The following is a 16,286-nucleotide window of genomic DNA, read 5'->3' on the forward strand; positions in this document are numbered from 1 at the left end:
TCTCTCAGCAATTCAGCAGTGCCAAAGGGAGCGATTCTTCAGCCTCTGAAGCAGAAGCATTTCCACAGACACCATCCTTATTTGACAAGAGACAGAGGGATCTGTCTCATTTTTCTCTGCATCATAGTAAGAGGCACTCTTTGTTTGGAGGAGCCCTGCCCCTACTGAGGCTGGAAACCACTGTGCTCCACAAATCTGAATAAAGAATGCCAGGAAGATACCGGAGGAGTCCTGCCTGACGCCCTAATGTAATGGAAAGTCCCCAGGGTGCTGCAGGGTTCAGAGGGTCATCTGAATTCTGGTAGGCTGACTCCGGGGATCTGATTGTGCTCCCTCTAGAGTCTACACCTGTCCTGGGCTCAGGCTCTCAATGGGTCCGGCGGCTTCAAAGCCAGCAGCACAGAGCCCCAAGAACCCTTCCCTGAGTCAGCAGAACCCAGTGCAATTTGCAGAGTCGGCGTGGGTTTTGCTCCTGCCAAGAACTGATGGCCTCACCATACCCCCCTCCAGGGGCCCTGTCACAGCCTGAGAGGGTGCAGAGTTCACCCCTTCCCCAGTTCTCCTCCAGGAGCTGGATCCTCTCAGGTTTCAAAGTCTCACCTGAGAACCCGAGCAAGAGATGATGGGAACTCAGGGAAACTGAGGTCTCAACCAGGAAACTGTTTCCAGCAATGCTAGGGCCAGAGGGTCCCAGTGAAAGAGGAGGGCCAGGACTGAATCCACAGTCAAAAAAGTCAAAGTGTTAGTCACCCAGTCGTGTCCAACTCTGCAGCTCCACAGACTATAGCCCACCAGGCTCCTCTGTCCATGGAATTTTCCGGGCAAGAACACTAAAGTGGGTAGTTGTTCCCTTCTCCAGGGCATCGTCCCAACCCAGGGATCAAACCTGGGTCTCCCTCATGGCAGACGGATTCTTTATCATCTGAGCCACCAGGGAATCCACACCCATTACTACCTCCAGTTTGCAGAAATGAAAACCAAGGCTCAGAGAGGTAAAGTCACTTGCCCAAAATCACATAGCCAGGAGCCGGCAGACTTGGGATCCTAAGTCATCACTCCCCAAACATGTGGACAAAGATACAGAATGTAATTTTAGTTGGTGCAGTGAGAAAGTCATTCCCACGTCAATCCTCCTTGAAGTCCTCCAAGAAGAAAAGCTCGTCTGGTGCTAGTATGTCTTTAACTTCTCAGACCCTTATTACATCTCTTCTTAACAGCGAGCGAGTAGGCTTCAGGAAAGCCTTCATTGGGAAACAGTACTTTGGTAAAATAGTAGTATTCATTTTTACAACCATCTCCTGTTTATGCAAATGATCCTGGCTTGCTCTTAGCTTGAAGTTTAAAAAGTGAGTTGATTTATGGGCTCTCCTTGGTGGTTCAGTGGCTAGGACTCCATGCTCCCAATGCAGGGAATCCAGGTTTGATCCCTGCTCAGGGAACTAGATCCTACATGCCGCAACTAAATATCCCACGTGCGGCAACTAAGACCCGGCACGGCCAAATAAATAAAATTTTTTTTTAAAGGTGAGTTGATTTAAAGAAAACTAGTAAAGATATAATAGCGCATAGACATGATCCAAATCACAAAGGGGGATGGCAGGTGACTTGAGTTTGGGAGGTGCTGTCATAAAACTTGGGGAGAAGACTCATTGATTGATGGATCTAATGTCTCTCAAACTTGAGTATCTGTTTGAAAAAAGAGAAGAGATCTAAACTAGTTCCTCCCACTGCCCTTAGCTATACCCTCACTTCCCTTCCCTGTCAGGTTGCTGGAACCTCAGGCCTGGGAGAGGAGGAGGAAGATGAAACAGGATGGCACACATGGGCACGGGCCCTTCCGAAATGGGATGGTCGGGACCTCCTCAACTCTGCGCAAGTGCTTCTAACTGTCCCCATGGACTCTCCCAGATGCCGAACGGAAAGCTTGAGGTGAAAAGAAAAGGGAGTATGGTTTAGAGGGAAATGGTAGAGTAGGCAGAGGGGCTAAACCCCGCATGTTGTCCTGGATGGGACAGCATCATTCAGGTGAAGACATGGTGATAGACAGTATCCACATGCTCGGGGCTACAAGGAAAGCAGGCAGAAGGAGAGGAGGGGAACCAGAGGTGTGGGGGAAGGAGAAGATAAAGATGTGGAGGAAAAGATGGAGGAGGCAGAGGAGGAAGAAGAAAAGGGTGGGAGCGGGACCTCAGAGTGACACCTGTGTGTGCCATGCACATTGTGAGGCTGTCACGGCTAACGCCATGGCAGGCAGCCTAGAGTAGGAGTGGGCCTGGTTTCCCGGGGTAACATAATTATCAGGCCTCCTGGAGCCAGCCAATCAACATATGCCTAGCCAGAAGAAAGGGAACCTATCAGGGGAAAGCTGAAAGCCCCACGTTGGGCCAACAAAAATTACCTTGCAACTGTGTAACCAATCCGCTTGCGCCAACTACCCACTGTGTAACCAATCCGATTGCGCCAACTACCTGCTGCTTATTTTGACCTAATAAATACCCGAGAGAACTCGGGCTTGGGGCCTTTTGTCCTCACACACCTGGTGAGGGCGGGAGGCCCTGGCTTGAGTGAGTCAGTGATAAATTCCCCTATTGCAAGTTGCATTGTTTCGAGGAGTCTTCTTTCCCGACCGGGGACTCGGACTACGGGCAGAACACACATGGCAACAAAGATCCCTTGTCCCACCCGAGGTGAGTCAAGGAAACGTGCCTAGTGGCCCAAGACTCATCTTCTCATATCTATGCAAGCTGTAAACACCATGCTTAGGAAAACTTTTACTAAAGCAAAATATTTTCTTAGAATGTTTTTCCCTAAAGTATATCATCCATTACCATAAGTCAATAGCGCATGGAGGGACTTCCCTAGTGGTCCAGTGGCTAAATTCTGAGGTCCCCATGCAGAGGGCTCAGGTTCAATCCCTAGTTGGGGAACCAGACCCCACATGCTGCAGCTAAGAGTTCCCCGCGCCGCAACTAAAAAAAGATCCAGCACCACAACTGAAGACCCCATGTGCTGCAACTAAGACCCGGCACAGCCAAAGACATGAATAAATAAATAAATACTAAAAAAGAATCATCACAGGCTAAATAAATGGCCGTCTGAAGCCACTAAGATTTGGGGTGGTTTGTTACACAGCATTGCTTGTGGTAACAACTAACTGATACAAAGGATGAGACCAGTTTCACCAGCCTTGCACTTTCTGGGGACTGATCAGGCAGCGAGCATGAGAATCTGTCCCTCTCTGGGTCTGGGTCAACAGGGGTGGGCTGGGAGGACTGGGGTATGAGGACACACTCTTCAGAAGCAAACATTTCTTTCTTTCAAATCAAAGAGAAAATCCACAAACACAGAAGCAAGAAATAACCCAGGTTCACACAATTCTGTTTATATATATTTTCTCTCTATATAGACACGACTCTTCAGTAAACAATAACCAGATATGTCGGCAACACTGAGAAAAGGAGAGCACTCCATAGATAAAACGACTCTCACACATTTGATTCGGGGACACAAGGACACACACACAACATACAGAGACCCGAATAAACACAGTAAGCCAAATAAATAAGCACTGTTTCAAATCACAACCACGACGCTCTCTGGAACACCACGAGAGAAGGCAGAGAAGAGATCTTGTGCTGTACTTTCAGACCAGTCTGTCAAAAAATAAATAAGAATCGGAAGGTCTAGGACCTGAGTCTTGCTAAAATAACATCCTCTGTAGTGAAGAGTTGAATGGCAAAATAAAACTCTTATCTAGAGGGAAATTTCATACATGATCACCCGTCTCGGGAAGGCAGAGGGCCAAGGCAAGGAGATGAAACTTGCACAGAGTGTTCTTCGGAAGCGAGGTCCATCTCTCATCCATCCCACCCAGGACACCCGACTTGGGCAGAAGTTCAGATGCAGCCGAAAGTGCTGGGTCCAAGGGAAGCGCCTTCACAAGCAGGCCAGGCAGGGACTGCTCCCTTCCTGCTTTGCTCAGGACTGGAGGACTGATGCTCCCCCTCTGTCAAGGTTTCAATGTGCTTGGTGAGTCTCCTCTCCTCTCCAAAATCCTACCTGCCATTCTTGGGAAGAGCATCCTTCTTGGACTCTCTCTGTTTTTCCTGACACTGGTCCATTCTCCAAAGCAGAGAAGGGCTGGCATGACTGCTCTCCTGGGAGGACATGTAGGCAGGGTAAACTAGCTCGCCTAGGGTCTGTTTGGGGGGTTGGTGACCCTTTGTGTGAAGACATGGAGGGGACCATTTCCAGGCTGGGCTGTGACCTGGATGCCAGTTCATCAGCTGATTTTTTTTTTTCCCAAGGAGAACACCCGCCACACCCTCCCCTGGCCAACCTCTGTCCTCCTCTCTTCCCTTTGTCCTGAGTAAGCAAGGGCACTTAAGGAAATGCCAGCCTCCTTGAACAAGTGGCTTGCACCAACACACACCTGTCAAGCTTCTGGAACTCCGGACCCAATGTAGGAAGGAGAGGCGAGGTCCTCCCTAGGATGAGAGGAAGGGGATGTGGACTCTGCCCTGCCCGGAGCAGGGGCTCTGAGCAGGACCACGAAGAGGCCTGTCTCAAGCTTACAGACCCTTCTCACAGCCTTTTGTTGAAAGAAGAAAAAAGTCTCTCCCGGGGCCAGGGGGAGGAGGAAAAGACGAGAAAACACAACTGAAATCCCCGACCCCAGGAGAGATGTGTAGAGGACCCCATGTGCCTTTTCTAAATGGGAGGGAGTCTCAGGACACAGCTGGCTCAGGTACAAAGAAAGTGGGGAGGGAGAAACACTTGCAGTCCTTCCTGCAAGTCAGCGGTTCTCAAACTGGGGGCTATCTGGCAATGTCCGGAGAAGTTCTGGATGCCATAAGGCCCCAGGAGGGGCGGGCGGCGGCGGGGGGCGGGGGGCGCTACTGGCATCTAGCAGGGACAGGCCAGAGATGCTGCTCAACCCCCGACAGTGCACGGGGAGGCGTCCTTCATAGAAGAATTCCGTGTCAGCAGTGCTCTGCTCCCAGCCACGTTCTGGAACATCTCCAAAGGCCCCTTCAGAGCTCAGAGGCAGCCCCACAGACCTCTCCTATGCCCGTTTCCGAAAAGTTCCCAACCCAAGTCTCATCCGAAAAGACAGCTTGGAGGGATGGGGGGGAAAGGGGAGAAGACCATTCTGGAGACCACGAACGAAGATGGTCCTTCTGCCCACCAGCAACCCCCAACTCCCGCAAGGGAGAAATCCCAGGCTTGGGCGATCTTTGGTCAAACAGGAAAACGTAAGGCTGAACTGAAGGGGCAACCCCTCCACACCTGCCCAGCAGCCAAAGCTGGGGTGCTTTCTCTTTGCACAGAAGTCCATGCTCGGAACAGACGTCAGGACCTCGCTCCCCGGGCGGCTGGGAGGAGAAGCAGGCAGGACAGGCGGGCGGGCGGGCGCTGACGCGGCCCTCACTTGTTCTCAATCAGGGTCTGCACCTTGTACACGAGGTCCCGGGCCAGCTTCAGGACCTGTCTGGTGTTGTGTCGCTCGGCCATCTCTGAAAGAGCGGAAGGCAGAATCACATGAGCCTTCTCTTCGTCTGTCCTTGGGCCACACTTCCAGCAGAGACCCTGAGAGGTCTCTGGGGGTACCCCCATCCCCATCATCAACTGGCATCACCCCCAGAGTGGCTCTGGAAGCACATACTTTGGGGACGGCCTGTGACTCCAGGCCTCAGTTTCCTCATCTGTGAAATGGGAACCGTAACAGTACCTACTTCACAAGGTTACTGTGAGATCAAACAGGATAAAGTGTGTTTGTTTAAAACAATGCTAGGTTTTCTCACCATCCTCCTACAGACACAATGACTGGGCACCTTTTAAGAGAGAAATGTTGGGCAAAAGGCGGACGCTTAAAAGTAGAGCGGAAAGGAAGCAACAGAAGGAGATGGGAGGGTGGAGGGGAGAAAGCGCAAATAGCCATTTTGTCAAGAATCACACACAATGATCAGCTCTTTGAAAAATAATAATCCTAAATTTAGACACTTGTCATAAAGAAATCATTTGGTAGAAGAGAAAGACACTAAGACCATGGTTCCCAAATTGGGTGCCCAGGGTACCACTGGGAACTCATGGCAATTTGGGGGGAAATACAGCGATCCGCCACATCTGTTGAACACCACATAAGCTGCTAATGTGAGTGAGTGAGTTTGCAATTTGCGTTCCTATCAATGGCTTTATAGCTTTGCAAAAAAACTAAGTTTTCAGCAAGCAGTTGCCATGATAAAAGCAAGTATCATGTGAAAAATCACTATGGAAAGCGTAGTGAAGGTGGTGAGTTCAAACTGACTCCAAGATCTGAGAAGTTGGGCAAAGTCCAACAGGTGAGCACACCTATTAGAAACTACTTATTTAAATATAAAATATATTATTTTCTTTTGACTTACATGTGCTATTTTTTCAAATGGCTACTAAGTTGTTAGGATAGATATACTTATTAGGTGGTTTGGACTTAATTATTCAATAGTTACTGGATGGTCTGGGATGCCACGAAAATTTCACAGAGACACTAGAGGTGCTATGAACTAAGAAAAGTTTGAGAACCTCCACGCTAAGATATGAATTGCTCTGAGTTCTCAATTACAACCTCAAACCAAAACCAACATAGATGTTAAACCAGAAAGGATGGTTCAGTAAGTGATGAACAGGTGCTTGAGGTATATTCTGCTTTCTCAAAAAATCATTATATGGAAAATGGTTTTAAAAACATCAGTGGAAGAAAGCCTAGATACAATTGGATTCTGTGATTGTTGTTTAGTCGCTAAGTCACATCCAACTCTTTGCGACCCCATGGACTGTAGCCCACTAGGCTTCTCTGTCCGTGGGATTTCTAAGGCAAAAACACTGGAGTGGGTTGCCATTTCCTTCTCGAGGGGATCTTCCCAACCCGGGGATTGTCTCTGGGTATCTCCTGCATTGGCAGGCGGATTCTCTGGTTTAGCCACCATATACATAATTTTGGAAAAGACTGGATGAAAAAATGAATATTTTTAAATGAACCTATTAAGTGCAACATGGTTTTCTCGATTGGATCCTAGAGCAGAAAAAGGACATTAGTTAAAAACCAAGTGAAATCAAGTAAGTCTGTAGTTTAGTTGATAGTACTATCAGTGTTAATTTCTTTGTTGCGACACGTGTACGAGGATCAGGTAACATATTAACATTAGGGGCTGCGGCATTAAAAGGTACAGGAAACTCTCTGTACTATCTTTGAAATTTTTTTCTAATGATAACTAATAATGTTAATTATTACTATTTATTATTATTATTATATATTATTTAAATATAAAATATATTAATAATAATAACTAATAATGTTTCCAGTGTAAGGTCATCACTGGTGGCTTTTTTCTTATTTTGCTTTATCCAAAACCTTCTTTAGTTTAAGAAAATGTTTTAATAGCGATAATAGCAACAGCTTCTATTCAAAGCAACAGCTGTGAGCCAAGTACCATGTGACTGATGGGCCTGACATCCCTGTGGTCTCATTTAATCCTCCTGACGTCTCTGTGATGGAGGTGTCAGTACCATTTTATTCCCAAGGAATCTGAAGCCCAGAGATGTGGAGTCACTTGCCCAAGGTCACACAGCTCCTGGGTGGCAAGACTGTGTCTTTTTCACACCACCTTCCTGTATCTGCTTTCCCTCCACACGTCAACCCTCTGAAGTAGACACCTTCCCTCCTGTTCCCAGGTGAGGAAGCAGATGTTTAGAGAGAGGGGAAGTAACGTGTCTATGGCACAGCTCGTTCCCAGCAGAGCCAAGGTTGGCCCCTGAGCCTGATTTCAACCCCCAGGCCCCTTTGGCCAGATCCCTGAGAGAAACACACGTGGATCACTCAGGATTACGAGACATCAACTCATCCACTGGGAAATAGCCACAAGAGGTGGTCAGAAGCCTCCTCCGTCCTCTTCATTTTGAATCAATCTCAGGGACTCTCCATCCATCCCTCTCCAGGACCCAGGAAGGGGCCCTCCAGAAGCCTGCCCCCTTCGGATGAGATACTGATCACGTGGGTACCGTTAAAAAATTTGATGATGTCTGTGAAATCCATGTTGTTCTCCAAGATGATGTCACGGTAGACCTCCACCAGCGCCAGCGCGATGAACAGGACGTAGTGGGCGGATGAGACGTGTTTGGCTGCCCAGATGGTCTCCCAGACGGAGAAGACGTCATCATAGATGAGTTCTGCCAAGACACCAACACACACACACGCGTGGGGAGAGTCCCCCTCGGAGCTCACAGTGCTGCCCGCCCTCGAGGAGGATCCCAGGCCGGCCGTGCTCTGAGCTTCTGTCCTGGGGCGGCAGACAGAGCTCAGGCCAGGGCAAGTGACCTGGGCGCTGTCATCTGACAGCAGCCTGTTTCCCCTTTCTGTGGAAGAGGCTGGGCAGACTAGGTGGGTTGCATGTTTCCACCTCCGACATCCTGTGAGTGGAGGAACTGGGCAGGAGATTTGGTTTTCCTTGACCTGTCCCTGCCCTGACCCCGGGCCAAGGTCCTGCTCTCTGCCTGCACCCTCCAGCTCCTCTAGCACCCATGGGGTACCTCCCCTTCCCCTTGCACCCAGGCAGAGTTGGCTGCTGCTTCTGGGTCTAATAAAGAGAGACACCAGAGTAAGGATGGAGAGTAAGGCTTCCTGTGTCCAATAAAAATCAGTCTAAATCCCGGCTCCATCACTTATGAGCAAGGTGACCTTGGGATAATTACTTCCCCTCCATGAGCCCTTTCTTTTCCGCATCTGTAAGTGTGGTGATGTTGGTGGAGGAGGTTGCCATCTCTTTCTCCAGGGGAATCTTGCCAACCCAGGAATCAAACCCTAGTCTCCAGCATTAGTAGGCAGATTCTTTACCACTGAGTCACCAGGGAACTTCACATGGTGTGATACCAATAGTAATAAAGGACTGAAGAGACTTCTCTGATGGTTCAGTGGTTAGGAATCTGCTTTGCGATGCAGGGGACACAGGTTCAATCCCTGCTTGGGGAACTAAGATCCCACAATCGCATGCACTGCAATGAAAAGCCTGTGTGTGGCAACAAAAGATCCCATGTGTCACAACTAAGACAACACAGTCATATAAACAGATACATAAACAAATATTTTTTAAAAATAAAGGGCTGAAGAAATAATACATAGAAATGTCTCAGCACAGTGCCTGGCCCTTAATAAACACCTTTATACAGGTTAGGGGATTCCCAGGTGGCTCAGTGATAAAGAATCAGCCTGTCAAAGCAGGAGACTCAGGAGACCCAGGTTGGAGCCCTGGGTCAGGAAGATCCCCTAGAGGAGGAAATGGTAACCCCCTCCAGTATTCTTGCTGGGAGAATCCCATGGACAGAGGAGCCTGGCAGGCTACAGTCCATGGGGTCGCAAAGAGTTGGACAGAGCTGAGCAATTGAGCACACACGTATGCATACAGGCTAGATATTATTATCAGCATCATCCCCAATTGGCAAGATAGCCATGCACTGTGTCAGACATCATTTCTCAGTCACATGGGAAACAGACTTCACGGGCTTCAGAGTTCTTGGCCTCTGATAAGCCACTGAACAGAATGGTAGGGAACTGGGCTTGGGTAGACAGACGGGGGCTCAGATCCTGGCTCTGTCACTGCTAGGTCTGAATTTAGCTCTTCTCAGCCTTAGTCTCCTCATCTGTAAAGTGGGGATTGTGAGAACACCTACTACACAGTGTCTCTGCAGGATACGGTAGGAAAACTGTAGGCAGAACTCAACAGACAGGTGTTACTCTAGTCCAGTGGCTTTGCCCCAACACGTCCCAGCCTCACTGCTGTGGTATCTTTTCCCCCTGGGACTCTGCTACCAAGAGTCTGGGAACAAGGTCCCAGTTGGAGGTGTGTACCTCGCTTGAAATCCAGCAGGAACCAGCGGTAGCAGAAGTAGAAATGAGTGTAGTCCCCATTCTGATGCATCAACTCGAAGAGCTCTGAGTCCAGGATCTGTCAGAGGAAGGAAAGAAAGGCATCAGCCTCCTTGGCAAAGGCTGCGTCAGAGGGGACAGTCGAATAAATGATGCTACATCCCCATAGCAGACACCGCACAGCCCTTAACAACCGGGTGGAGCTTAAAAATGGTCAAAGAATTTGAAGTGGAAATCAATCTGACGCAACCTAACCCAGTCTTTTGCTAAAGAAGATATGCAAATAACCAATATGCACAGAAACCGTGCTTACCATCATTAGTAATTAGGAAAATGCAAGTCAAAACCATAATGAGCTACTATTTCATATCCACTAGGGTGGCTATAATAAAAATGACAGACAACAAAGGGCTGAGAGGATGTAGAGAAAATGGAACCTCGTGTGCTGCTGGTGGGAATTAGAATGGTACAGCTGTAGTTTTACTTGTAGGTATATCCCCAACAAAAATGAAAACCTACGTCCATATAGAAACTTACACATGGATGTACACCACGGCGTTATTCATAATAGCCAAAAAAGTGTAAACAACCCAAGTATCCATCAGAGGATGAATGGGTATACAAAATGTGGTCTATCTATGCAATGGAATATTCAACAATAGAAGGAATGATATGTCGATGCATGCTGCAACATGGACGGACCTTGTAAACATCATGCTACATGAAAAAAGCCAGACACAAAAAGCCACATATTGTGTGACTCCGTTTACGTGAAATGTCCAGAAGAGGTAAATCTACAGAGACAGAAAGTAGACTAGTGGCTGCCAGGAGCAGGGGAGAGGGATTGCTGTTAATGGTGGTGGTGTTTGCTGCTGTTTGGTTGCTAAGCGACGTCCAACTCTTCGGTGACTCGACGGACTGCAGCCCGCCAGGCTTCGCAGTCTACAGACTTCCCAGGCAAGGGTACTGGAAAGTGAAAGTCGCTCAGTCATGTCCGACTCTTTGCGACCCCATGGACTATACAGTTCATGGGATTCTCCCGGCAAGAATACTGGAGTGGGTAGCCGTTCCCTTCTCCAGGGGATCATTGCAACCCAGGGATGGAACCCAGGTCTCCCGCATTGCAGGTGGATTCTTTACCAGCCGATTTCCTTCTCCAGGGGATCTTCCCAGCCCAGGGATCAAACCTGCGTCTCCTGTGTTGGTGGTTGGTGTCTCTACCACTGAACCACCAGGGAAGCTCAGGAGATAGAGATTCTTTCTCAAGGGGATGAGAGTGTTCTGACATTAGACAGTGATGATGATTTCACACCTGTGACTATTCTAAGAGCCAATGAATCCAACATTTCAAAAAGGCAAATTTTACAATATATGAATTTATCTCAATAAAGCTCTCTTTCTCTCTCTATCTCTGTGTGTATGACAGAAAGAGAGAGAAAGAAATATACTCAAATATTTCTTTGCAGTCTGGAGGAGGAAATGACAACCCATTGCAGTATTCTTGCCTGGGAAATCCCATGGACAGAGGAGCCTGGCGGACTGCAGTCCGTGGGGTCGCAAAGAGTCAGACACGACTTAGCGACAAAACCACAACCGCCACCACCTTTCTCTGCAGAAAAGGACCAATACAATCAAATGTCCTGTTAAGGGCAAGGACAGTGTCTTGTTCATCATTGTAGCCACAGTGCCTGGGCCAAGTAAATGCTCAGTAAGAATGAATCCAGTGGAGTCAACTTGAGCTGTTGGGTGAAGGTTAATTTGAATTGAGTTTTTCAGTTTAACTTAACTGGGCTGAGTGAAGTAGGACTGAGTTACTGAGTTAATTTAAACTAGGCGTGGCTATTAAGTTGGTTTGTGGTCCATTGGGTTGAGCTGGAATAAGTTATATTACAGAGAAGCACAAGGTCATACCTGGATTAGCGACCTCATGTTGGCAAAGTGTGTGTCCATGGCGCCCCCGTGGGGGAAGTTCTGGTTCATCCTCTTCATGAGCTCGGTGAAGCAGCTGAAGGCAAGGGCCTCTGGGGAAAGAGTACAGAAGAAAGAGTCAACTCTGCCACTGCCCAAGGTCCCAGAGTGATGGTCCGAGGGTCCAAGCCGGTTCATTAAGTCCACAGCCAAATAAAAAACGTAAGGACATGGAGTATACCCATGCACATCATTTCAAGGGATGCTCTCCAATCTTTCATTATGCACTTCCCCCCTGAGAGGTGTGGAAATAGAGCATCCTTTCTTTTAGGAAACAATGGTGACAGCAAACACTGTGTTTTAAAGATCCCTAGTTGCTCTAATAAAAAGTTGACAATATTTGGTCCCAAATGTCTTGAAAAAAATTCTGTGGGGCTCATGAAACTCTCCTGTCTGAGAACCACTGTATTAAAATAACAAGTGTCAATACTGGAAGGGTGTTTGCAGGTGTTATGCAAAGGTCAAGCAACTTTGGGAAATGCTACTTAGAGAGTGACTGTATATACTAAGGGAAAAAAAAGCTCTGAGTATTTATGGAATTTAAAAGATTTATGTTGGGAATTCCCTGGTGGTTCAGTGGTTAGGACACTACACTTTCACCGCTGAGGGCATGGGTTCAATCCCTGGTCCAGTGGTTAGGACTCCACACTTGCACTGATGAGGGCATGGATTCAATCCCTGGTTGGGGAACTGCTAAGATCCTGCAAGCTGCATGGCACAGCCAAAAAAAAAAAAAAACAAAATCCGTTTCATACTGTTCAACCCAGTGTTTAAAGAATAATTTGAAAACAGTACCTATTTTCTCTTAAAGTCAAGTAGCTTTAGAGAAAGTTATAAGAAGGTTACCCAAGTAACCACAGAATCTTGTTCATTTTCTTTATTTTTCAGAACAGTTTAGATTTACAGAAAAATTGAGAAGAGTGTAGAGTTTCCATTTACCTCACACCTAGTTCCTCCCATTACTAACATCTCCCATTAATTTGTACATTTGTTACAATTAATGACCTACTTCAGTTCAGTTCAGTCACTCAGTCATGTCCAACTCCTTGCGATCCCATGAACCACAGCATGCCAGGCCTCCCTGTCCATCACCAGCTCCCAGAGTCCACCCAAACCCATGTCCACTGAGTCGGTGATGCCATCCAACCATCTCATCCCTGTTGTCCCCTTCTCCTCCTGCCCTCAATCTTTCCCACCATCAGGGTCTTTTTAAATGAGTCAGCCCTTCGCTTCAGGTGGCCAAAGTATTGGAGTTTCAACTTCAAAATCAGTCCTACCAATGAACACCCAGGACTGATCTCCTTTAGGATGGACTAAAGGACTGTCATCTCTCCTCAGGCTCCTCTGGGCTCTAACTGTGACTCAGACCTTCCCTGTTGTTGGTGACCTGATGGTTATGAAGAGGGCATGCCAGGTGTTCTATGGGATGCCTCTCTAGTGGAATTTGTCTGATGGTTTTCTCACAGTAAGACTGGGGTTATGGGTTATTGTGAGAAAGGCCACATAGGTGAGGTTCCGCTTGACTCACACCACATCAAGGGTGTACAGGACTGACGTGACCGAGGATGGGGGATGACCGTGGCCACCTGACAGGGGCAGTGTTTCCAGGTTCCTCCACTGCATGGCTTCTCTTTCACCTCCCACCCTCTTCTTCAGTGAACGTTCTGGAAAGACGTCACTATGCTCAGCTCTAAGAGTTGCGACTTATACTTCTCATTTTTAAACAACTTTATTGAGGCTTGCACAGCATAAATTCACTCTTTTAAATGTACTGGGTTGGCCAAAAAGTTTGCTTGGGTTTTTCTGTACAATGTTCTGTACGATGTTACAGAAAAATCCGGACAAACTTCTCAGCCAACCCAATATAATTCAGTGGTTTTAGTATATTCAGAGTTGAGAACCATTATCTCTATCTAATTTTAGAACATTATCATCACCCCCAAAAGACACTACATATTGGCAGTCATCACCTATTTCCCTCTCCTCACAGTCCCTGTCAACCACGAGTCTATTTTCTGTCTCTACAGATTTGCCCTTTCTGGAAGCACCCTTACCTTGATGTTGCTAACATGCCCAGCTTCTCAAATGCTCCTGAAGCCAGTTTTCATATCTGACTGGTTTCCTCATTAATACACTGAATAAAATCTTTGTTCATTTTATTTGTGTGTGAGAGTCATGTAATCTTTTGAAAATTACATTTTATCAGTTCTGAAGGTCATCCACTGAGCTGTTTGAGGGGATTAATCCAATGGAGACAAATTAAGTCCATTTGCCGCATCTTCTCTTGGTTTCTGAAGTGAATTTTGGGTGGCAACAGAGTTTTAACGTTTCTAACCCTCTAGTTCTTTTTTTCTATCGATATTATGTATTTGTTTTTATTTCTGGTTTATATACCTTCAACAAATTAATCTGAATTGGCGATAGCAATGGTTGGAGATTTGCTCTTATGCTTAACTATCTAGTGAGTTCTGTTGGGTGTATAATGAAAGTTTGTTTTCTGTTGGGTGAGAAATAACAAAGAATCCAATTTCATGGTCTACTTTTTTTTTTGCTTAGTTCCCTTTTGGGGAGATCTATTTGTCTATTTGCAACCTCAAATCGAGTAAGAATCACATGCTCACTGGAAGAAAAACGAGTCAGTTTTTGTGTTTCTGGCTCACTATATTCAGCAACATTTTAAAGTTTTTGGTGTACAAATCTTGCACTTCTGTTAAATTTATTTGTAAATATTTCACTCTTCTAGAAACTACTGCAAATGGAATTGCTTTTCTATTCTCATTTTTAGATTGTTTATTGCAATAGTACAGAAATATAATTGAATATAATATATCTAAATATAATATAGAACTGTATAAGTTCTATATCCTGCAATCTTGCTGAACTTGCTTATTAGTTCTAATATTTTTTTGACTCCTTAGGATTTTCTGTATGCAAGATCATACCATCTGCAAATACAGATGGTTTTATTTCCTTTCCAACCTAGATGTCTTTATTCCTTTTTCTTCAGTAATTGTCCAGGATAGGGCCTTTTGTGGCAGAAGTGGACATCTTTGTCATACTCTTGACTTTAGGTGAGAAGTATTCAGAATTTCATCACTGTGTATTAGTTGTGGGTTTTTCAGAGATGTCTTTTATCACGTTGATTAAGTTCTCTTTTGTTCTGAATTTGCTGAATTTTTTTTCACGAAAGGCTGTTGAATTTTGTATGATGACATGATCATGTGACCTTCATCCTTTATTCTATGAATGTAGTGAATTGCACTGATTGAATTTCATATATTGAGTCAGCCTTGTATTCCTGGGATAGATCCCATTTGATAACGATATATAATCCTTTTTATATCTTGATGAATTCAGTTAGCTAGTGTTTTGTTGAGGATTTTTACCTTGATTTCATAAAGGATATTGGTCTGTAGTTTTCTTTTCTTGTGATGTCTTTATCTAGTATTGCTATCTGGGTACCAATAGGTCCTCATATAAGGACCTGCACCATAGAATGAGTTGAGAAGCATTCCCTCCTCTTCTATGTTTTAGAAGGGTTTATGAAGTATTGGTATTCATTCTTTGTTAAGTGTTAGGTAGAATTCACCAGTGAAGCCATTTCGGTCTGAGTTTTCCTTTGTTTTCATTCATGTTTATATAACCAGTGGCTAGCAAAAGCTTGGATGGTGGTCAGGCACCTGGAAATAAGTGTTGGTCAATGTAGAACAAAAGAACTTTTTATTTCACTACGACCTTGATGTGTTCACTAGACGGGTCTTCTGAACAGCTGCACCAACCCAGTCTATGGAGTCACAAAGTAAGGTTAACCTTTCTTCTCTGCCGTGGGAAGGAAACTGCATCCCCAGTCCGGGGGCAGGGAGGGTACACTCACCATCATCCAGGATGACCAACAGCGGGGCCAGGAGGTCACACATGCCCTGGACGTAGCCGATCTCAATGTGCTGCCAGATGTAGCTGTAAGACACACAGGACGGCCAGTGATGGCACCCACAGTCTGCCTCTCCATCCCACTCCTCCTTTCCTCTCACCCTACTTCGGTCCCCCACCTCTCACCTGGACCAACTCCCCCAGCCTCCTGCCTGGATTTCCATCCCCGGGCTCATTCTCCTCAAGCAGCCTATGCAGTCACCAGGATGACCTTCGTAAAGCTCAGGAGCCTTTACAGGCCCTTCACTGCATGACAGGGGCGTCTGCTGCGTCCTCTCAACCCCCCTCGCAGTCTCACACACCACTTCCCAGGACTTCTTCCCTGCCGGCTGCACTGAGATATTTACTTCTGTACAAAGTGCACGTTCTTGCCCCTGTGTTTCTGCTTGAGCCATCCCCTCTGCCTGGAATTCTCCTCTGCCTCTTAATAATCATAACTACTGTTTACTGAGCATTTACTGTATGCTCTGTCCACTACATATGTATTTAT

General features: G+C 46.5%; 1 protein-coding gene across 3 annotated transcripts in view; it reads right to left on the reverse strand.

Moving 5' to 3' along the window:
* Positions 1-3,387: 3,387 nt before the first annotated feature.
* Positions 3,388-16,286, reverse strand: part of SGSM1 (small G protein signaling modulator 1) — a 75,086-nt gene continuing 62,187 nt past the window's right edge. For all 3 annotated transcript variants that reach the window (XM_065904457.1, XM_065904455.1, XM_065904456.1), the window contains 5 exons: positions 15,741-15,823; positions 11,810-11,919; positions 9,881-9,977; positions 8,038-8,205; positions 3,388-5,516 (listed from right to left, as the gene is read on the reverse strand). In XM_065904457.1, the coding sequence (XP_065760529.1) occupies positions 5,428-5,516; positions 8,038-8,205; positions 9,881-9,977; positions 11,810-11,919; positions 15,741-15,823 (547 nt within the window). In that variant the 3' untranslated portion in view covers positions 3,388-5,427. The remainder of the gene's footprint in view (positions 5,517-8,037; positions 8,206-9,880; positions 9,978-11,809; positions 11,920-15,740; positions 15,824-16,286) is intronic.

This window comes from Muntiacus reevesi, chromosome 13 (assembly GCF_963930625.1).
Source record: "Muntiacus reevesi chromosome 13, mMunRee1.1, whole genome shotgun sequence".
In the NCBI taxonomy this organism is placed as follows: Eukaryota; Metazoa; Chordata; class Mammalia; order Artiodactyla; family Cervidae; genus Muntiacus; species Muntiacus reevesi.